Genomic DNA, 23,099 nt, shown 5'->3' with positions numbered 1-23,099 from the left:
AAACTAATAAACTAATTCTACGACCTAAAATCTTTAACTTTAACTAAATTGTAGATTAATTTCACTTCATTATATATATGTACATATATAAAAAACAATACCTATTTTTAACCTAATGAAATATTCAAATTCGCCTTACGCATAAATTAACACGGCATTAAATCGCACAACGTCGACATTAATATTCTATTTAGGTAGGTATATCTACGCGATATAAAATTCATGAAGGTTTATGTATAACTAGCCCTTAATTACGCGGCATAAATTATAATAAATTACTTATTAATTAATTAGTCCCCAAAACTTTGTTTTTGAAGTACAAAGATGGTGTTGGTGGTCGTAAAAGAGAATTATGAGAAAAACTTTGGTGGAAACCGCCGAAAAAACAAGTTTTTACAAGAAAGTGGCTAGAATTTCTAACGAAGCAAGGGTTATTTGTCAAAAGAAGGGTGGTCTGTCTGTCTTTCTTTTCCTCTCTGTAGACAGAGACTTAGAGAGAGAAAAAAGATAAAACGGGGATGCTGCGGAAAAATTCCCTATTTCTTTTGTGAAATTGAAAGTGACTCCGAAAAAGGGTCTCGTCTTCCGAATCCCGTACTCTTAAGAATCCTCATCCCTCCTTCCCCCCCATCTTTGCTCCTCAGCCTCCTTATATCCATTCCCATAGTAACCAACCGCCACCGGAAAAAAACCCCAAGTATAAAATTGTGAGCGAAAAACAAGTAAATACAGGATATAATCTTTTATGGTTTGCAAACCATCACCCTCTCTTTTGTGGAATATTCTTGCCTTCAACGCTATGTTTAATTCAGCCATTCATACGTAATTTCGCCTATAAATTATTCCCTTCCCTTAAAACACATTAGTGGCATCCCATGTTATTTCCTGATAGACCTTAACACAGTCAAAGGTGGAAGGCTGCCATGCCTCTATATTCTCAATCTAAAACGTAGTATTATCAATATTTCAAAGTTACTTATCAACCTTTTAAAAGACAACTTATTATCGAGTTAATTTTAGTTTTAACTTCAAATGGAATGAATACTTTGGAGACAATCTAACCTGGCATTAAATATCAAAATCATCCGTAATGTATTTCTAATGACCAAAGGAATACATTAAGGTATAGGCTTAGCAGTGATGTCAACTTCAACTGACAAAAATCGATAAAACGGAGAAACAGGGCCATAAAACAAGGTTTTGAATTATAGCTCTTTAATTTCAAAAGCTAAAAGGTTGTTCGCGGTGTACCGCAAGCATGGTAAAAATGTCCCTCGGTTAATACTTAATTGTGTACTTAAAAATGGTTGGTTTTGTAATTAGGGTGCCTTTAAACAAATAGCGTGATTAAGTCTATACAAATTTTGAATTTCTTCCAATTTGAAAAATATAAATTATACTAAACCCTACTAAATATTTACGATTATTTGCATCATATTTTAATGGCGTTAAGTTTTAATTTTATCTAATCTATATCAGTTAATTAAACTTGCTTTAATTTAAAGCCTTTGAAAATTTCCCGCCCAAATCTGTAGCAGACACAGTCTATTTACTACTCTAGACCACATAAGGTATAGGTAAGGTAATTAATTGGGAAACGTCTGGCGGATTATAGCTTAAGATTCCCAGAATTCTGCCGAGAAAGATATATAGAGCTTGAAATTAGTTAAGTTACGCTTCATTTTAAAATTAATTCGGGGGGGGGGGGCATAGGAATTTTGAGCGAAACGCCAATTAGGCATAAAGATAAGTTCTTAAATTAACCGTGAATCAATTTAATGACGCTATAGAATTTCGTTATCAGTGTTCAAACAATAAACATTAATTTTCCCCCAAAACCAACAATGAGAGATTGTGAGATCAGATTCAGACTTACCTTCGGAACCCGAGGATGATGGGGCTTTGGAATGGTTTCTATCGGTTTCTCTATTTATTTCAAGCAATGGTATACCATCCACATCTGAAATCATAAATAGTTTTTTGGGAATAAACAAAACATGCCATGCTATAAAAACATGTGGTATATATAAAATACATAACATTTGGGATTTTAAATTTATTAAAAGGTTTGTTTTTTGATAAGTCTGCCATATACAGGGCGTTTCTGATAAGTCTACATGCATAAATTAAGGGGGTTATGTTCTTTGGGAAATCGATTTTGAGTCGAAAATGTAACTTCTATCTCCATTTTGTTTGTCCTAAGGGACACTGTTTTCCAGTTAAGATTGCATCCAGTGTATTTTACGGATGACCCCTTGAATTCAAGACAATGATTTCTAATTTAATTAAGGGGCCATCCCTAAAACACTCTTGAAAATCAAAACTGGAAAACAGTGTCCCTTATTGCAAACAAAATGGAGATAGAAGTTACATTTCCAACTCAAAATCGATTTCCCAAAGAACATCTCCCTTAATTTATGCATACAGACTTATCAGAAACACCCTGTATAAATATCAAAACAAACCAAAACCCTTACATTAAAATAAAATTAAGAAACATTAACATCGTAACCAAGTTTTCAAATCCAAAAAATAAATTAATTTACTAAAAATAAACAGAAATTAATTTATAAAAAGGATTACTGAAAAAGTGTAAATTAGGAGAAGGCATAATGAAAATCAATCAAGGTATAATTTATTAAAAATGGGAGGAGAGGATGAGAAAATTGAATCAAATTAATAGGAGCTTCCATTTTAAATTATTCAAAAGGGGTTGGTAGGTAGTAAGGGAAGGGGAGACTAGAGAATGAAGACATAACCGTGCATATTAAACAGGCTATTTCACGGATTCAAATGCGAAACGATGCCAACTGGAAATTATGCAAAGCCCTTGGTCGGGGAATGGGGGCGAATGGGGCAAGTGGGTGTTAGACAATATAATATAGAATGAACTGAATTGCAATTGCGAACCCGGACGGACGGACGGACAGTCTAGAGCCGGAGATATACTTTGAATAAGTTATTAATTTGAAGTAAACTTAAATGAGAAGCTGGATCAAGTAAGTTTGATTTAAAATTTCAAAATGATATTGCCGCACCCTCTTAATGAAAGTTATTGAACGGTAAAGGGAATTGGGCTTTCCATTGTGACGTCATTATCGAGTGTTTGCATTGTATACCGGTTATATAAGCGCTAGACATAATTAATAAAAACTGTCATTGTAGACAAAGACTGGAAAGTGTAAAAGATAAGGTTTGAAAATGAATTGCCTGAAGTAACAGATATTAAAATTTTCACTTTTGAAGACATCATTATAAAACATCAATTATTTTAAAAAATTCTTATCTTACTTTTTTTCACAAATTTCATTTTCCCAAAATATTTTTCAGCAATATTTACCAACTATTTTGTCCTCAATAGTAGTGGTCACCTTGAAGGGTTTAAGGGATACTAGCTTGGTACTGGTTTTACTTACAACTAACATTTGATTCTAGGAGATTCAAATGCTTGGATATCTGAAAAGATTTCTCTTGAAGAGTTTAAATTTTTATATTTTGAAATTGAAAATATTGCGAAGCGGAAAATAATATAGGCCTTTTCTTTGTGATTTAGTTATTAGTGTCGAAAAGATCTGTAGATTGATCGTGATCTTTGAGAGCAACACAGCACGTTAATATTTAATACTTTGAAAGCTTTACAATTTAAGAATACGTTTTGTAAAGTTTTAATACGGTTTATATTTTGTAAGCTATCAACGATTTTCTCACGTTATAGGGTCAATTTTCTACCTAATTTTAAATTTTTGATAAAAAATAAAATGTAAAGCCGTAGTATTTTTAAAATAACGCGCATGTTCCTTTTTAAAATACTTTCCCGAAGTAATTTTGGTGAAAAAAAGTAAGATAAGAATTTTTTAAAATAATTGATGTTTTATAATGATGTCTTCAAAAGTGAAAATTTTAATATCTGTTACTTCAGGCAATTCATTTTCAAACCTTATCTTTTACACTTTCCAGTCTTTGTCTACAATGACAGTTTTTATTAATATCTGTCACTTCAGTCTTCATATTAATTAAAATTGTTTAGAAAATATGGAAGAAAAAGTCTTAGGGCGTTGCGCGTCCATCGGTAATTACCGGTCGTAGGTAATCTAGCTTAATTACCGGTCGTCGGTAATCTAGCTTAATTACCGGTCGTCGGTAATCTAGCTTAATTACCGGTCGTCGGTAATCTAGCTTAATTACCGGTCTTCGGTAATCTAGCTTAATTTCCGGTCGTCGTTAATCTAGCTTAATTACCGGTCGTCGGTAATCTAGCTTAATTACCGGTCGTCGTTAATCTAGCTTAATTACCGGTCGTCGGTAATCTAGCTTAATTACCGGTCGTCGGTAATCTAGCTTAATTACCGGTCGTCGGTAATCTAGCTTAATTACCGGTCGTCGGTAATCTAGCTTAATTACCGGTCGTCGGTAATCTAGCTTAATTACCGGTCGTCGGTAATCTAGCTTAATTACCGGTCATCGTTAATCTAGCTTAATTACCGGTCGTCGGTAATCTAGCTTAATTACCGGTCGTCGGTAATCTAGCTTAATTACCGGTCGTCGGAAATCTAGCTTAATTACCGGTCGTCGGTAATCTAGCTTAATTACCGGTCGTCGGTAATCTAGCTTAATTACCGGTCGTCGTTAATCTAGCTTAATTACCGGTCGTCGGTAATCTAGCTTAATTACCGGTCGTCGGTAATCTAGCTTAATTACCGGTCGTCGGTAATCTAGCTTAATTACCGGTCATCGTTAATCTAGCTTAATTACCGGTCGTCGGTAATCTAGCTTAATTACCGGTCGTCGGTAATCTAGCTTAATTACCGGTCGTCGGTAATCTAGCTTAATTACCGGTCGTCGGTAATCTAGCTTAATTACCGGTCGTCGGTAATCTAGCTTAATTACCGGTCGTCGGTAATCTAGCTTAATTACCGGTCGTCGGTAATCTAGCTTAATTACCGGTCGTCGTTAATCTAGCTTAATTACCGGTCGTCGGTAATCTAGCTTAATTACCGGTCGTCGGTAATCTAGCTTAATTACCGGTCGTCGGTAATCTAGCTTAATTACCGGTCGTCGGTAATCTAGCTTAATTACCGGTCGTCGGTAATCTAGCTTAATTACCGGTCGTCGGTAATCTAGCTTAATTACCGGTCGTCGGTAATCTAGCTTAATTACCGGTCGTCGGTAATCTAGCTTAATTACCGGTCGTCGGTAATCTAGCTTAATTACCGGTCGTCGGTAATCTAGCTTAATTACCGGTCGTCGGTAATCTAGCTTAATTATTGGTCATCGTTAATCTAGCTTAATTACCGGTCGTCGGTAATCTAGCTTAATTACCGGTCGTCGGTAATCTAGCTTAATTACCGGTCGTCGCTAATCTAGCTTAATTACCGGTCGTCGGTAATCTAGCTTAATTACCGGTCGTCGGTAATCTAGCTTAATTACCGGTCGTCGGTAATCTAGCTTAATTACCGGTCGTCGGTAATTTAGCTTAATTACCGGTCGTCGGTAATCTAGCTTAATTACCGGTCGTCGGTAATCTAGCTTAATTACCGGTCGTCGGTAATCTAGTTTAATTACCCTTAATTGGTAATCTAGATTAATTACCCTTAATTGGTAATCTAGATTAATTACCCTTAATTGGTAATCTAGATTAGTTGCCCTTAATTGGTAATCTAGATTAATTACCCTTAATTGGTAATTTAATTAGTAACCCTTAATTGGTAATTTAATTAGTAACCCTTAATTGGTAATTTAATTAGTAACCCTTAATTGGTAATTTAATTAGTAACCCTTAATTGGTAATTTAATTAGTAACCCTTAATTGGTAATTTAATTAGTAACCCTTAATTGGTAATTTAATTAGTAACCCTTAATTGGTAATTTAATTAGTAACCCTTAATTGGTAATTTAATTAGTAACCCTTAATTGGTAATTTAATTAGTAACCCTTAATTGGTAATCTAGTTTAATAACCTCTAATTGGTAGTCTAGTTTAATTAACTCTAATTGATAATTTATTTTAAGAACGTTTAATTGGTAAAGTACTTTAATTATTTAAATTCGTAATCTAGTTTATTTATCTTTAATTGGGAGTCTAGTTTATTTATCTTTAATTGGGAGTCTAGTTTAATTATCTTTTATTGGTAATCCAGAATAATTAGTAGGGAAAAGTTAAAATGTCCATTAAGCTAGTTTGAATTTGACTATATCCGCGACAATTTAGACCCGTGTGTTTTGATGGCGTCGCTGTAGCGGCCGCGTCAACGTCACTGCAACAATATTAAAGCCGTCTTATCTCACTATCGATAGGCCATTCCAACCAAAAGGCATTAAGAAGAAACAATCGGATTATTATGAGGCAACTATACGTTAAAAAAGGCCAACATTGGTCTCGCTGATATTTCCTAATAAAACAGTGTATAAATGCTAAAATATCGCAGATTGGGGTATTTTTAAAATTTAAAATTAAACATAGGCTACTTAAAATTAATTTTTCTCAAAAACCTTAAAAATGGTCCTAGAAAAAGGTTTAAATTTTGATATAAAACCGTTCCCAAACGTAACAAACGAATATTTCATGTCAAAAAGGTGGCCACAAAATGGCTAAATTTGAAAAAAACTCCATGTTATTTCTATGGGAAAATTTAACTTTTTCACCAAAAGGGCTGATTAATTTTATGCAAATGAAAACCACCCTTAGCAACTTTATTTTTTATAAAATAAACTAATGAGTGGATCTTTTTGAAATTTTAACCACATATTGAGGGCCCGAATTGTAGTTCTGTGGAATTTTTTCAAAGCAGTTAATACGATACAAAAAAAGTTATAACCAATCAAAAAACCATCCTTATACATTGAAGTCGGTATGAGGTCTTATCTAAGAGAGCTATCGCTCTCATAGAATTATCTTGGATTATATAATTTACAAATAAATGAGTCAAATATTCAATTAGATAAGGTATTAATTAGATTAGATTAAATTAAATTTTAGGTCAAAGGTCAATTAGGATCATTGTATGAATGAATATTTTAATTACTTTTAGGATTAAAAAAAGAACACTCGTAGCCCAGTTTAATTTTCCTTAAAATATCCATTGAAGGTTCAAAGGTCAAGATCCAAAATAAAATAAAATAAAAACGTTTGAGACAAAACTCTTGAACAAAATGTCAAAGGTCAACAGACCGGAACTTAAAAGGTTTTCTAGATAAGCCTTGCCGGAAATATTTTCCGCTTTTAAAGCCCAATTTCAAACGCAATAATTCAAAAGAAAAATGTACGCAACGATATGAATGTAAAATGAAGAGGGGGGGAAGTTGAAAGTATAGGACCGGAAACGTTATGGAACAACGCCATCATAAAAATAAAAATCAACCAGACATTTAACATCAAAAGAAGGATGAAAAAAATAGTTATTTAATATTTAGACGCTTTCCAGATAGACCTTTTAGATTTAAAATGTTGTTAAACCATTCTGCAGCATTAGTACGCAGTAAATTTATAATTCCATCGAAGCTGACACGAGTTTCAACGCAAAAAAGGTCTATAGAAAACTGACTGCAGCTGGGGAAAGTTACGTACTACCGAAAACGGTAAAACTCCAATAAAACTCCCTTAAAAGATTCCGTATAATTCGCGATGAATCAATTAATAAAAGCAAACGCTATTGACGGTAATTCATCCCCGTTTTCCTTCATTACTCATCTCTAAGCGAATAAGGATGGTCCGCGAACGATTCCCAATGATTCATTTCAAAAATAAAACGCAAATGACTTACGTCACGTTAACTTAGTAAAGATTGGTATTAAGTACTAACGGAGCTTGCACATAAACTATACGCTTCCAAGTTAATTTGGTTTGTAGGGAGGGTTAAAACAAAAGCATTTTCCGTCCCCCCTACATAGTATTAACGGGGAAATTCCTCCGGAAGATACTTTTAATAATGAGCGTGAATTTTATAGGGACATTAGGTGGTCGAAACAAAACCAAAACGCGGGGGAGTCAATTGCATCTATAGAACACTGGCAAAGGCTTAGGAAAGCCTTTATCTCCATACAATTTGGTCTTAGGTAACATCGACGCCAAGTGGAGAGCCTCTTTTTACGATAGGGGAGAGGGAGTTTACGTTAAGCCTTGGCGGTTGAACCGAGGCTTAACCGAGGGTAAGGTAAAGTAAGGGGTTAGAGACGTTATTCGAATGTCAACGGCAGACGAGACGACGCTCTATACAATAATACAGAGACATAACAAAGGGGTGCCGAGGCTTATCGCCATTGGTTAGTTTAATGAATAAGTTTTACAAACAACGATGCGGATTTCGGGGAAGGGGGAAACTATTTCAAACTTCAAAGTTTAGGGAATGTTATGATCTTGAGATGATTGTAGACTCGCTTTCTGATTGGTTGTCAACAAACTTTAAATGAATAGCCACCATTTAACGATACGAAACTGGGGAAAGCCCTAATGACGCCTTTGAAAGCTAGCTTCAATATTAAAGTCAAATATTATAAACAAACCTAAAAATATGTGGTCAATAAATAATAAATTTTTCATATAAGATAAAAATAAAATCCATCCAAAGAATTGTAAAATATTAAACTATTTCTGCAGGTAAATATCTTTAAATTCAAATACAAGAGCTTGAAGGGGATATAGGAGTATCTACATCCATAACAGGGAGGAAGTGGGAAAGGAGTAGAATTATACGAACTCCAATAACTGGACCCCCTTTCTCCCTCCCACAGTGGGAGGAGTCTATGCTCGCGGTGTAGCATACAAACCCTCCCCACAATACGACGACTCCTTTCCTAATGCTCCCTGTCTATAGGAAAAGGGATAAATTTGAATATCGAACGACTCGCGATCTAAAACTGAAATAAAACATCATTTATAACGAAGTTAAACCCAAAGATTTTTGTGAGCGATACGCGGGAATTGCGAGGACACCCACCGATGCGTTGGCTCGAGAAATTCATATATATATATACATATAGAAAGATAAATAAATAGAAGATTATGTTTATTCCTTAGAATAACGATGGCCATTCGCGCCAGAAAAGGCAAAGCAATATATCAAACAGGAGGGACTAACTCTGCGCACGAGACTGGAAAATAAGCCTTCTCCATTGGGGCAGCTTAAAAGAGATAGTGAAACGTTTCTCAAAGACCTGGGGACAACGCGTAGTAAACCCCCAAAGTTACAAGCCTCATTACCCCTTTAAAAATCCACAGAAATCCAATAAAAAATAAGATCCCCTTAAAGACAAAAATCACTAAAAAAATACTTCTTTTTCCATTTGTATTCCCATGGAGTTTTGCTAAGCCTTTTCCATAATAAATAATACAAATGGGGGCACGAACACAGAAATAAATATTTAATTAAAAATAGAAAATAAGAACAATTATAATAAATTAATTCCCAGCTAACACGAACCGATCTACATTCACACACACATCGCGCACTTAAATACGATACTTATCTATCAAATTAAATTTGCGTTCATTAATTAAGAGGGTAAAGAAACACAATTCATCACATTTTCCTTATTTTCTTAATCCAATCACGTTTCAACTTCAAAAATAGTGGACATTTTTCGCTACTCAACGTGCTTAGGTGTGATTTCCGACCTTGGGTTCGCCATAATTCATTCCCATAACAAAGGTCCTACTCTTGGGTATAAGCTATAAAGAAGTTACAGTATTTTTCCATAAAACTTAACGAGAGTTTTAGAGTGGTTATACACCCCTAGGGCTCCTTTAAAAACACGGATTATTCATTGAAAATGAGTAGCGGGGGAAAAATACTCAGTTTCCAGGGATATGACCTAGTTAAAACTTTGAATATATTAACGAACCTTGTAGTCCGTCCCAGTTTTAAAGTATAGCGATGCGAGGTTAAGGCTTACATAGGGAAATGACTCGGTAGTATTGCAGTATGTCACCGGGATGAAATTCACCCTGTTCTTACTCACTAAAAATGAGTACTATACCGAAATATCTCCATCGGTATTAGAACCAATGGAGTTTAGCTAAGATATAAGCAACGGTGTGCGTATTTCACTGCCTTTCGTCTTATTGGTTCTAAGATAGTAAACGCGATTTAGACGTATATTGCGGTTTTATTATATTTATACATTTTCCTGTCGTGAGTAGTTAATTTATTGTTGAATTTAAATATTTGTTGCATGGTTATAAAATTTTATTCAGAATATTTAATTTTAAATATTTGAATTTTAAAATCATTCGGAGTTATTTCCTGGATATTTTTGTACAAAAATAAATAAAAACTTAAAAAAAAAAAAAAAATCACTAGATTTTGCTTTTCACCCTCCCTTTAAAGCCAATTCCTTAGAGTCTAATATTTCACTTGAGTTTAGTTCACAATAGAATGTCACATGTCCCAGTTGTCGCTTAATCAACGTCCTATTTCCATTTCGATAACAGAACGGTGAACACGTCTAGCTCGGTCTTAATAAAATCCACATGGAATTTGTCTAAAAAGTAACTAACAGCAATTGAAGCCACAATATAACGTTATCCCCAGCCAAAGCTCATCAGCTCAAACAATGGACAGTCCACGAAAATGTCACAAAAATACGGACAAAACTAAAGGAGAGAAAACTTTTCCAAGCCCTAACTATTAAAATATGAAAAATAAAGAAAATGAAAACACAACCCTTTCATAACCCAATTCTTCCTTTAAGTTAATACACCAAGGGTTAACAGTACCGATATATATTTCCCATTAGTAAGTTAACTGGTCGGAACGCGAGTTAATTCAAGTTACAGGGCGACAACTTAACCTAATAGTACAAATAAGGGTGTAATCTCTATTACCCGCCTTTTCCTTAGCTGCAAACTAAGCTCGAAATGAAAGTAATGATGATTATTCGGCTAGAGCAAAACTATTGTTTTTCCGGAGGCAACCATCCAGTCACGGATGAAGTTTATACGTAATTAGTGTAGTAATAGAGAATAAACTATGTTTAACGCGATATAAATACACGCTCAAGTCTTCCGCAGTATTAACTATTACGTCATGAATAGGGGAATTTACTAAGGAGACGTAATGTAACGTTGGACCCTCGTTATCGGACCTATGAGAGTTTCTATGAAACTAGCACAGTGGGAGTCGTCTGGTACTGGCTGCCTTATTTTTTTTCTTCTTCTTATGTTTAAAAAGATAAGGAAACGCTACTAGGATTAAGGACTAAGTACGTGTTTTATTTTAATATGGTTTACGCCTTTCGTTTTAGTAGCTTTTCCAGTTAAAAATAGATAATTTAAAGTATAGCAATCGATGAAGTCAGACTGCTGCTTTGAATGTTTTTATTTTTATTAAAAAGAAAGGGGGGGATCAAATTAAAGGCATTAAATTAAATTGTCCCAAATTTAATTTAATTACACGCCAGGCCTAAGGAATTAGCGAAATTTCCGTCTTGATTCTCAAGGGATGAAAAATGCCTGAAGGTTTTAGGTTTCGGTATACTGAAAAGGCTTAAGTTAAAATGTCTAGGAAATTTATATGGATATTAAAAATATCTAATTTTGAAAATTTGTAATTTGAATATTTTGATGGCGAGTGGGGTGGGGCGGGGGTGTTTAACTTAAAATGAAGTAAGTCCATGACGCGTCGCGAGTAAACGAACCCTAAATAAATATTATCTAAGAGCTTAAAAGCTTCAAAACTATATATATATAAATATAATGTTCATTTGTTTATTTTAAGTAAATATAAATAATATTTTGAAATAGGGCCTAATTACCAGCAACTTGCAACCTTTCTATTTCTCATGGGTCGCTTAATGTATGACTTGGTCCCTAAAATAATTGCACTGTAATCAATAATGAAAGAAATAAACTTTGAAAAAAAAAAAATCTAATTCTTAATTTATTTCCAACTTGATTAAATCCTCGGACCCCCCCCCCTCCCACAAAAACCCCTTTAATTTCCCATGGGAAATCCTTTCAATCTTGTAAATAAGTAACTTAATATCCAATTCAATGAATTTTAAATCAGCCATCCATAAGTCTGAAGTATAAAAATTTCGTAACCCCCCATAAAAATAAAAGAAACAAACTTAACAACGACCTAAGAGAAGTCATTGGTAGCATCCCGCCCCAAGGGTTGAAAAATTGACCCATTACAACCCACCCACCATCCCATTCCTATAACTGTCCCCCTTCAAAACGAGCTGCTTGGGCCACCAAAAAATATATATCGATTTCAACATTTTTTACAATCGATACTAAAAAAGCAATTTAGTCATATTTCGTTTTAAAGGTAGAGCAAACCACTCTATCCCGAGAAATAAGAAATCTTAAGAAAAAAAGGAGGGGGGGGGAGAGAAGCATTTAAAGAGAAACGAAAAACGAACATCGACTCATTTGGAACTTAAGCATCGAGACCCAGGCGCGTACGACTGGCTATTGGAGTCACGTGACTGCGTAGAAAATGACTCCCCATCCAAACACATTCGCCTCGCGCAGACCATTTTTAGGAAAAGAAGTCTAAAGAGAATAAGAGGTCAAAGAAGATGTTGGTCCGGAGAAGGGATGAGGAAGATGAGGGGCGATAGGAGAGAGAGAGAGAGAGAGAGAGAGAGAGAGAGAGAGAGAGCGAGAGAGAAAGAGAGAGAGAGAGAGAGGGGGGGGGAAAAGGATGGACCAGTGATGGGGTGCGGGTCTACGTGTCGCGAAAAAACGATAGAAAAATACAGAAACGCGTTCGCATTATGCGAATAAATGTTTCCAAAAAGGGTTACTGAACTTTTAAAACGTCGTAAGATCGAAAGTAATCGATTATGAATAAATTATATCCTTCCATGAATCAGAATACAACATTAATATGAATGATTCTAATACCAGACAATTCAAACTATGGTATAGTTGCGCTACTTTAATAGGGGTCATCCATAAAGTACTCTAATCACATCTTGTAAACAGTGAACCTTATAACAAGAAAATATTGACATCCAATTTGTGTGAACAACAAAATAGGTCAAATCCTGTTGTGAAAGTTCGCGGATGAAAACCGAAATCCCTCCCCAAAAAATAAATAAAATAACACCCTAAACGATTCCAATCCACAAATAGACCTAGAAAGTCCGAACTGGCTTTAGTATAACCTATTGGAAAAGCCCGGGCCGGTTTTCCAGCCTCTTAGAATCATGGGGTGCATATAGCGTTCCGTTTCCTCTTTCTCTCTCGCTCTCCATCTCTGGCGCGCTCCCATCGCGACAGCCGCAATGCAGGGAAAAGCACTCCGTCTATTGATCACGTGCGGCAATGCCTTTCCCCCTACCCATCCCCCCTCTATACGTCCGACTCCAGGCTGGCTCTCCATCCCGGAGCGAATTGGGTCCTCCTCTCCTCTCTCGCGCTTCCCCATCATCCCTGCTATACCGCACACGCCGAAAATGTGCCCCAGCTTCATTTAATTCAGCCGGCCAACCCTTAACATCAATAACTAGCTCTAGGTCCTCCTTCTTCTCCTTTTCCACAAGAAGGACTTCTTTTTTTAGGCCCAGATGTAAGCCCATCAGAGTCCAGAGCACAGATAGAAAGATATACAAGCCTTATTAAAAGTTTTGATTACAAGATGGATGCCGAATTTAGAAGCAAAAGAGCAATTTGGAAAGAAACTTCTCTCCAAAAATTCGTTAAAATAAAATTTCGTGAATTTTTTGAATTTCATTTTTGTTTCTTTTGGGATAGGGGACGTGCTAGATAAGAGACGTCTTATTGGTTATCATATTAAAAAGGAGAAAGGTTTAAAGGGATAGCGACACGTTTCTTGGCCAATGGCTATTTAAAACATCTACTGGGTTATAACAGAAGTGAGATGAGACTAGAAGTGAAGGGCTCTAGAATTGATAGTAGATCCTGGCACTAGTGAACAAATTTGAGTATTTTATGCCGCTTCCCACGCGCCTACACTACTGAGAAAAAAATTGGTCGAGTCCCAAAAACATTTCCTACCCCCTTCCCCTCAACCCAAAGCGGCCGAACACGGACGCGGCTCCTTGAATCTAGTTCGGCCGTCTACCACCGCGAGCGTCTCACGTTTTGGAGGGAAAATTCAGAAACCGCTACTAGAGGGCCAACCGTTGGTGTGTTTTCAAGAATATTCACTTTCGCCGAGTGAAGGATTTGGTTAGCTCAGTACTTCTGGTCTCATCTCACTTCTGGTTATAATAATAAAACAACTCAAGAATTTCATTATTTTTGTAATACAAAAAATAAAATGCATAATATTTTGGTCCCGCGACTTCTGCAACTTTCCGATAACTGACCATATTGCCACGATATTGCCTTACAAGTTTGTCTAATGCATTTGAGCGATTGCTTGGCAACGAGTGACCCCGGGCCCTTTGGGGTGGAGAGGGGTGTATTCGTATCTATCTATATATATATATAGTTTGCCTGTCCATTATGTCGTACGTCATCAACTTCAACAATATAGGCCTATCTCTATAGTCTATACAAACAGAGGAAATGACCAACAGGATACCAAAGCTGCACCGTCTAGAATCTACTTAACCCCTTCTTCCTTCCTTATCCCTCGAGAGTGTCCAGTCAAAGATGAGCTGAGCTCACCCACCAAAGTCTTCCTCTTTGCAGCGGAGAAAAGGCAAAAGAGACGATGAGAAACGATGGTAGTAGACAGGCGTTGAAAATGACATTAATAAGTTCGGTCAAAAAGGAGGGAGAACTTTTCTTCTCCCCCCAACTTTTATACCCAAAAGAGGGGCTAACTCAGCGTTGAGATAAATTCCGCCTAGCAAAGCGCTTAAACTAGCAGAGATTAAGAACCGGACCGGAGGCGAGACGGGATACGTGGAGCTGTCTTAAGATATTTTAGCTTGGCTAAGGAATTCCAGAAACGCGCCAAGCCAAGCTTTTTAATTTTTGAGAATGAAAAGGCCAGTACGTCGTTGACGGCATCATCAGTACCTCTACGGTATACGTGATTCTAAAGTCCCAGCTCGATCACCTCGGCTACTGGCCGCGGAGATTAAGTAAAGTGGAGAAGTTAGGAAGCGGAAAAGTCAAAAGCCACGGATAGGATTAGAAGGGTTTAAATGACAAAGTAATTGTCCAATACAAAGGTAAAGATGTATGGAAATTAAACTAAGAGAATTGTAATTATACATTCGAATTAATCTAACGTAAACTTTAAGATAATCATGTCCTTAAGGAATAAAGAAACCCCGGCTTCTAAAATATTGAGAAGATAAGACAGTTTGTAGTAAATATCACAAACCCAATCACACCCCAAAAGTCCAACCGAATCTAATCAGAGAATGGGAGTGAGAACCAATACACGTAACACCCCCATACGGGGGTTCTCCGCGGGATTGTAGCTACCGAAAAAGCAAAACCTCGAGAGCAATTTTCGTCTGTCTTCCCAGCACGATCCATCCAGGATTGGAAGAGAGGGTCGTACGTCACTACCCTACCAATCTTTCTTCCGAACTAACGGACATTGTAAATATATACGAAAAGGGATTTTGCTTTTGGGGTATAGGTTAGGGGGTCACGTGCATGCGAGAACGGACTCGGTTTCTCGACACAAAATAAGGCAAAACATTCTCCAAGGCCCGTACGTGCATCACTGATGTGTTGCAACCCAATACAGGGTGTTTATGATAAGTCTGGGTTGGTGTTCTTTGGTAAAACGATTTTGAGTAACTATTATGGCAGACTTATCAGAGACACCCTGTATATCTAACACCCTGTAACCCAAAAAAGGTACGGCGAATACGAAAAAGAGTATTCTGTATATGCCACGAAACGAAAGGATGTTGTCAATTCCCTTTAAAGAAAGTGTTATACCGACATTTCCTTACATACAATCACCCCCTCTCAAGTTCTCAACACATCCCACGTAACAGCCTAAACCTTACAGAAGGGAATAGGTGGCATAGCGTGTATATATATTGATGGTTTGACATTTATATTAGCGCTTTATAGCAGCTACAGCCCTTGAAGAAGACATTTTGTGAAGAAGAAAAAAGGGGGGGGCTAGAAAACAGCAAGCAAATTCTAACTCGAGACTTGTCCAGTTCGCTGTTGACATTTTAAAGTGATAGTATATAGCTTAAGTTGGCAACTTACCAGACCTAAATTCAAACGTAACTTGAATCATCCTTGAATGCTTTGAAATAGTCAAACAATTTTAACACATTCACAATCCCTTTAAAGGGAGTATAAAAAAAATACGCGTAAGTCAGCTGAAACCGAGTCTTCAATTCATTTCTTTTTTGGATATAACAAAAACGTGTACAATACCTCGGCCAATTTGAACAGAAAATAGTGAACTACTATTCTAGGCTATAACCACATAAAATCCGTATCCTCATACTCTATTTAAACAAATTATACAAGTGTATAAAGATTACACACAAAGTCCAATCGAAACAGTGTAATTCTCGGAAAACCGGGAAGTTAAGTTCAGAATAGATAAAGTATAATCCCTTTCCTCCCATTCCATTTTGAAAACGACCAAGGATTCCAAAATCCGTTAGGCCTAACATAAAATTACAAAAGGAAACTATAAGCCTAATATGTATAGTTGGGTTGAATTAAAATAGCGCCGCTCTACATTATTCTCCGATTCCTGATGTTCCGAAAAATGGTGGTAAACAATGGGACCCGACACACAAAAGGCCATGGAATGGAATGGAAGCATATACCGTTATACTAAAATAAGGAAGGCAGCTCTGTCTGAACAGTTAGTTGTTCAGGAAGTAAAGAGCGGATATGGAACGCCAATCGTGTCACATGCAACACAAATCAACGCGTTAAAATTTAAAATCAACGCGACAAAAATTTTTTGTCGCGTTAAAATTTTTAACCAACCAAATCCACGGATATTTTTGATAAAAATATTTTAACGAATCATATTACGGAAATCAGGAGGGAGTGGCAAAGGCGTGACTTTAAATTTTAACGCGACAAAATAATTTTAACGCGTTGAAAATATTTTAACGCGATGAAATCGTCTCGTCGCGTTGATTTTCATTTTAACGCGACAAAATCGTGTCGTTCATTTTCGATGGTTTTCTATTGGCTCAACCTTTGTCCAATAACCAGAAACATTTGCCCAAAGGGAGTTGTTTAATGATCTTCACTAACGTAATTGGTCCATTACCAGTTTCACGACATCAAATCTAGTATATCATTGGTCTAAATTATCGTCGCGTCAAAATATTTTCAACGCGTCAAAATCATCTTGCATGTGACACGATTGGCGAGTTTGTCGCGTTAAAAATGAAATTCAACGCGACAAAAATCCGAAATCATCGCGTCAAAATATTTTTAACGCGTCAAAATCATGTAGCATGTGACACGATTGGCGAGTTTGTCGCGTTAAAAATGAAATTCAACGCGACAAAAAACCCGAAATCAACGCGACAAAAATCCGAAATCATCGCGTCAAAATATTTTCAACGCGTCAAAATCATGTAGCATGTGACACGATTGGCGAGTTTGTCGCGTTAAAAATGAAAATCAACGCGACAAAAATCCGAAATCATCGCGTCAAAATATTTTTAACGCGTCAAAATCATCTTGCATGTGACACGATTGGCGAGTTTGTCGCGTTAAAAATGAAATTCAACGCGACAAAAAACCCAAAATCAACGCGACAAAAATCCGAAATCATCGCGTCAAAATATTTTCAACGCGTCAAAATCATGTAGCATGTGACACGATTGGCGAGTTTGTCGCGTTAAAAATGAAATTCAACGCGACAAAAACCCGAAATCATCGCGTCAAAATATTTTCAACGCGTCAAAATCATCTTGCATGTGACACGATTGGCGAGTTTGTCGCGTTAAAAATGAAATTCAACGCGACAAAAATCCGAAATCATCGCGTCAAAATATTTTTAACGCGTCAAAATCATGTAGCATGTGACACGATTGGCGAGTTTGTCGCGTTAAAAATGAAATTCAACGCGACAAAAAACCCGAAATCAACGCGACAAAAATCCGAAATCATCGCGTCAAAATATTTTCAACGCGTCAAAATCATGTAGCATGTGACACGATTGGCGAGTTTGTCGCGTTAAAAATGAAAATCAACGCGACAAAAACCCGAAATCATCGCGTCAAAATATTTTCAACGCGTCAAAATCATCTTGCATGTGACACGATTGGCGAGTTTGTCGCGTTAAAAATGAAATTCAACGCGACAAAAAACCCAAAATCAACGCGACAAAAATCCGAAATCATCGCGTCAAAATATTTTCAACGCGTCAAAATCATGTAGCATGTGACACGATTGGCGAGTTTGTCGCGTTAAAAATGAAATTCAACGCGACAAAAACCCGAAATCATCGCGTCAAAATATTTTCAACGCGTCAAAATCATCTTGCATGTGACACGATTGGCGAGTTTGTCGCGTTAAAAATGAAAATCAACGCGACAAAATCATGTAGCATGTGAGACGATTGGCGAGTTAACGCGTTGAAATTCATGTCGTTCGGAGCTGAACACCGGTAATTCACCGATCCCTATTTTATAAGCAACCACGGGCTACGGTTCTTAATTCAGAGCGTTTCCGAACACACTTCTTTTTAAATCCAAGAAAAAAAAATCCCACCAACCAACCGAAGATTGCACAGTGCATAATCATAGGTTCAGTTGTAACTTTATGGTTTTCTATCACTGAAGAAGAGCCCTTAAAAGTATGTAGGCATTGAAAACTACGCCTGGTCTTGCTTTTAGCCAACCAGGCATCGCAAATCGTTTGGAATAGCGATATTAACATGGCGGATTTCAGGAGGCGTATTGCCAAATAAATTCTATTATGAGACCTCAGAAAAGTTAATTACTTTATTCAATCACTGAAAATGAGGTAAATTTGGTTGTAAGAATCGCCGAATTAAAAATTATTATTTTAACAATTATAATTGAACGTTAACATTCGTGTGAGTTGAGCTCTATAATCTAAGCCTTGGTGACAACTGCACTATAGAAGCCCGTTCAATCGGCCAATAAATGAGACCTTTGGATTATCGGCGGGAAGTTCGAATGATGGCAAAAGTAACATTTAAGTTCTATGGGAGGAGGTAGCTTTTTGGCCATATCCTCTGTCCTATTGATCCAATTGACCTGAAATTTTAATAAGACGTGTGGCTCGATGTGTTTTATTAATTTAAAAAGGATTCAAGATTTCAGATTAGTGGGCAGATTTTATTTTTTTTTTTGATATAAAAACTATTTTCCAAAAGTCAAAATGATGACTGAATATTTCTTCGGATCTACTGGTCCAAATGTCCTGAAATTTGAATGAGAGGTGTGTTTCAATCTATTTTATTATAATGAAAAGGATCTAAGCTTATAGAGGGAATAGATTTTAAATAAAAATTAATTTCCTATGTCAAAATCGTAAATTCAATACTTACAACCGGTTTCTAAGATAAAAAATACCCAATCTCATCCTACTTTTCCAAAACATTTCTACTATTAGAGAATATTAGATTTAAGAAACCTAGACCTTTGGAACCAATTTTCTAAGATTTCAATCGAGACAAGGCCTTACATCTTGGCACCAATTAAGACATGGAGCCCATGAAATCCTGTTGCCCCAAAGAATGTGGCGCCATAGATTGAATCGGCAATGGCGAAAGGGACTTCAATGTATTTTCAAGCTTACAATAATGATTGTATAATAGTGACTAAAAGTGATTTTTAGCCTGGTTTGGGTTATTATTCAAGATGCTATGATGTGATGATGTAATTGAAATTCCTGATAAAAATTAATGCATTAAAATTTAAAATATAAAGTCTACCACACAAGAAGCTTTAGAATGTCAGAGGACAGCTGTGAGGGACCTTTTTTCTTCTTGGCCCTCCTTGACAACTGAGTATAATTTAAAACTATATATCCTTGTTTTTTACCAACATCAACAGGTATTATGAAATTTTCCCCAACGTTTTTCAGTTAGCTTCTAATCATGTTTATTCTAAAATATGTAATCTTTTCAATAAATACAATTTAGAACTAAAATTGATTTTTACTTGGTAGAAACACAAGGGCTCTTCTGAACCTTTCCAAAATAGGCGTGTTTTAGGCTTTAGGGACTATAATTTTGTTTAATTATAAGATTTTTAGTGTCATGCTTAAGCAATATGTTTAATAATTTATTAAAAAAATAAAATCTGCCCACTACTCTGAAATCTTGAATCCTTTTTAAATTAATAAAACACATCGAGCCACACGTCTTATTAAAATTTCAGGTCAATTGGATCAATAGGACAGAGGATATGGCCAAAAAGCTACCTCCTCCCATAGAACTTAAATGTTACTTTTGCCATCATTCGAACTTCCCGCCGATAATCCAAAGGTCTCATTTATTGGCCGATTGAACGGGCTTCTATAGTGCAGTTGACGCCAAGGCTTAGATTATAGAGCTCAACTCACACGAATGTTAACGTTCAATTATAATTGTTAAAATAATAATTTTTAATTCGGCGATTCTTACAACCAAATTTACCTCATTTTCAGTGATTAAATAAAGTAATTAACTTTTCTGAGGTCTCATAATAGAATTTATTTGGCAATACGCCTCCTGAAATCCGCCATGTTAATATCGCTATTCCAAACGATTTGCGATGCCTGGTTGGCTAAAAGCAAGACCAGGCGTAGTTTTCAATGCCTACATACTTTTAAGGGCTCTTCTTCAGTGATAGAAAACCATAAAGTTACAACTGAACCTATGATTATGCACTGTGCAATCTTCGGTTGGTTGGTGGGATTTTTTTTTTCTTGGATTTAAAAAGAAGTGTGTTCGGAAACGCTCTGAATTATGAACCGTAGCCCGTGGTTGCTTATAAAATAGGGATCGGTGAATTACCGGTGTTCAGCTCCGAACGACAGGAATTTCAACGCGTTAACTCGCCAATCGTCTCACATGCTACATGATTTTGTCGCGTTGATTTTCATTTTTAACGCGACAAACTCGCCAATCGTGTCACATGCAAGATGATTTTGACGCGTTGAAAATATTTTGACGCGATGATTTCGGATTTTTGTCGCGTTGAATTTCATTTTTAACGCGACAAACTCGCCAATCGTGTCACATGCTACATGATTTTGACGCGTTGAAAATATTTTGACGCGATGATTTCGGATTTTTGTCGCGTTGATTTTGGGTTTTTTGTCGCGTTGAATTTCATTTTTAACGCGACAAACTCGCCAATCGTGTCACATGCAAGATGATTTTGACGCGTTGAAAATATTTTGACGCGATGATTTCGGATTTTTGTCGCGTTGATTTTCATTTTTAACGCGACAAACTCGCCAATCGTGTCACATGCTACATGATTTTGACGCGTTGAAAATATTTTGACGCGATGATTTCGGATTTTTGTCGCGTTGATTTCGGGTTTTTTGTCGCGTTGAATTTCATTTTTAACGCGACAAACTCGCCAATCGTGTCACATGCTACATGATTTTGACGCGTTAAAAATATTTTGACGCGATGATTTCGGATTTTTGTCGCGTTGAATTTCATTTTTAACGCGACAAACTCGCCAATCGTGTCACATGCAAGATGATTTTGACGCGTTGAAAATATTTTGACGCGACGATAATTTAGACCAATGATATACTAGATTTGATGTCGTGAAACTGGTAATGGACCAATTACGTTAGTGAAGATCATTAAACAACTCCCTTTGGGCAAATGTTTCTGGTTATTGGACAAAGGTTGAGCCAATAGAAAACCATCGAAAATGAACGACACGATTTTGTCGCGTTAAAATGAAAATCAACGCGACGAGACGATTTCATCGCGTTAAAATATTTTCAACGCGTTAAAATTATTTTGTCGCGTTAAAATTTAAAGTCACGCCTTTGCCACTCCCTCCTGATTTCCGTAATATGATTCGTTAAAATATTTTTATCAAAAATATCCGTGGATTTGGTTGGTTAAAAATTTTAACGCGACAAAAAATTTTTGTCGCGTTGATTTTAAATTTTAACGCGTTGATTTGTGTTGCATGTGACACGATTGGCGTTCCATAAGCGGAGGGCAGGAGGAAGAGAATAGCGGCAGAAACTCCAGAATACTATTTTAAACTTAAACAGGGTTGACGTACTCTAAATTTCTAAATTTAAAAGTTTTCCATGATATTTTAAGTTTTAGACTGATTATTGTTTTTTTTTCGTCATTAAGAGTACTTAATGAACACCTCTTAATAGAGTGGTCCTCCAAGATGACGCCCATTATCGCCGTCTAATAAGCCTTGAACCCCGTTTTTCCATTTTGGTAGGAACCCTGGAAAATCGAATCATTCTAATTCGCGGTTTCCTTTATCCTTGTCTTTAGTCTTTCGAGACTACGCGCCAAAACCTTCCGCTCTTTTCCCCGCCAAAAAGGATATCGGAAACTCATTAACCGGGGACTTCCCGGGTTAAACTTTACGCCTTGATCAAGATTAATTAAGTTTTCAAAAGACATTTTCATTTCATCAGACGCTAGGGGGCGGTAAAGCTGCTATGGGGAAGACCAAAAAATATTTTGGGGAATGCGGCTAGCTGTCTGCTTCTAAATATATTCGTTTACAACCTTAAAATGAACCGAAATTCCAATAAAAACTTAAGATTTTAATGGTAAAACTTACCCTCACCAAGATTGTAACTAGCGTCTTTCCCCATCTTCGGTTAAAAGTCATTAATTATTCAAGAATTTTTAAGTGGACATAAATTTATGTAACGGTTTTATGAGCGCAGATTATGCATCAGTAACACCGCTAAGCCTTTGCATCGAACAAGGCAAGGCTTAATGTATATTTTTTAACAAAAATTCGTACAAATTCCGTTTAAACTTCAATAGACCTAAATAATAAATCTTTTGTAACTGGCCTAAAAATGTCAATTTTTATATATTCGGTAAAATGCAAAGGGTATTAAAAATACTTGGGAAATTTTTTTTAAAAAATAAAAACCTCTTTTTACGTATTCCCCTCAAATAAAAAAGATATTCAAAACACGTTACAATCTGTAGGATTTTTCAGGGTTTCAAAAATTTGCGAAAATTCGGATCTTTCAGACTAGTACTGCACTCACTTGGACCGTTTTTCATATTCGTTTTTGGGCATAGA

General features: G+C 36.3%; 1 protein-coding gene and 2 long non-coding RNA genes across 5 annotated transcripts in view; 1 reads left to right on the top strand and 2 right to left on the bottom strand.

Moving 5' to 3' along the window:
• kcc (solute carrier family 12 member kcc) overlaps positions 1-23,099 on the bottom strand; it is a 173,277-nt gene that overhangs the window by 88,820 nt on the left and 61,358 nt on the right. For 2 of the 3 annotated variants that reach the window (XM_089838142.1, XM_089838143.1), the window contains exon 2: positions 1,877-1,960. The exons of the other annotated variant lie outside the window; for it this stretch is intronic. In XM_089838142.1, coding sequence (XP_089694268.1) covers positions 1,877-1,960 — 84 coding nt within the window. The remainder of the gene's footprint in view (positions 1-1,876; positions 1,961-23,099) is intronic. 3 annotated transcript variants of the gene reach the window in all.
• On the top strand, positions 19,155-20,001 carry LOC149677139 (uncharacterized). Its single transcript, XR_016366574.1, has 2 exons — positions 19,155-19,287; positions 19,462-20,001. It is a non-coding gene; the product is annotated as an uncharacterized LOC149677139 (long non-coding RNA).
• LOC149677140 (uncharacterized) lies at positions 19,185-19,670 on the bottom strand. Its single transcript, XR_016366573.1, has 3 exons — positions 19,534-19,670; positions 19,397-19,454; positions 19,185-19,269 (listed from the first exon to the last, which is right to left on the bottom strand). It is a non-coding gene; the product is annotated as an uncharacterized LOC149677140 (long non-coding RNA).

Source organism: Phalangium opilio, unplaced genomic scaffold (genome assembly GCF_054372755.1).
Source record: "Phalangium opilio isolate 3A_F unplaced genomic scaffold, DU_Popi_V2 ptg000045l_1, whole genome shotgun sequence".
Lineage (NCBI taxonomy): Eukaryota > Metazoa > Arthropoda > Arachnida > Opiliones > Phalangiidae > Phalangium > Phalangium opilio.
The sequence above is the reverse complement of the archived record's forward strand: the minus strand, read 5'-3'. Positions and strand labels throughout refer to the sequence as shown.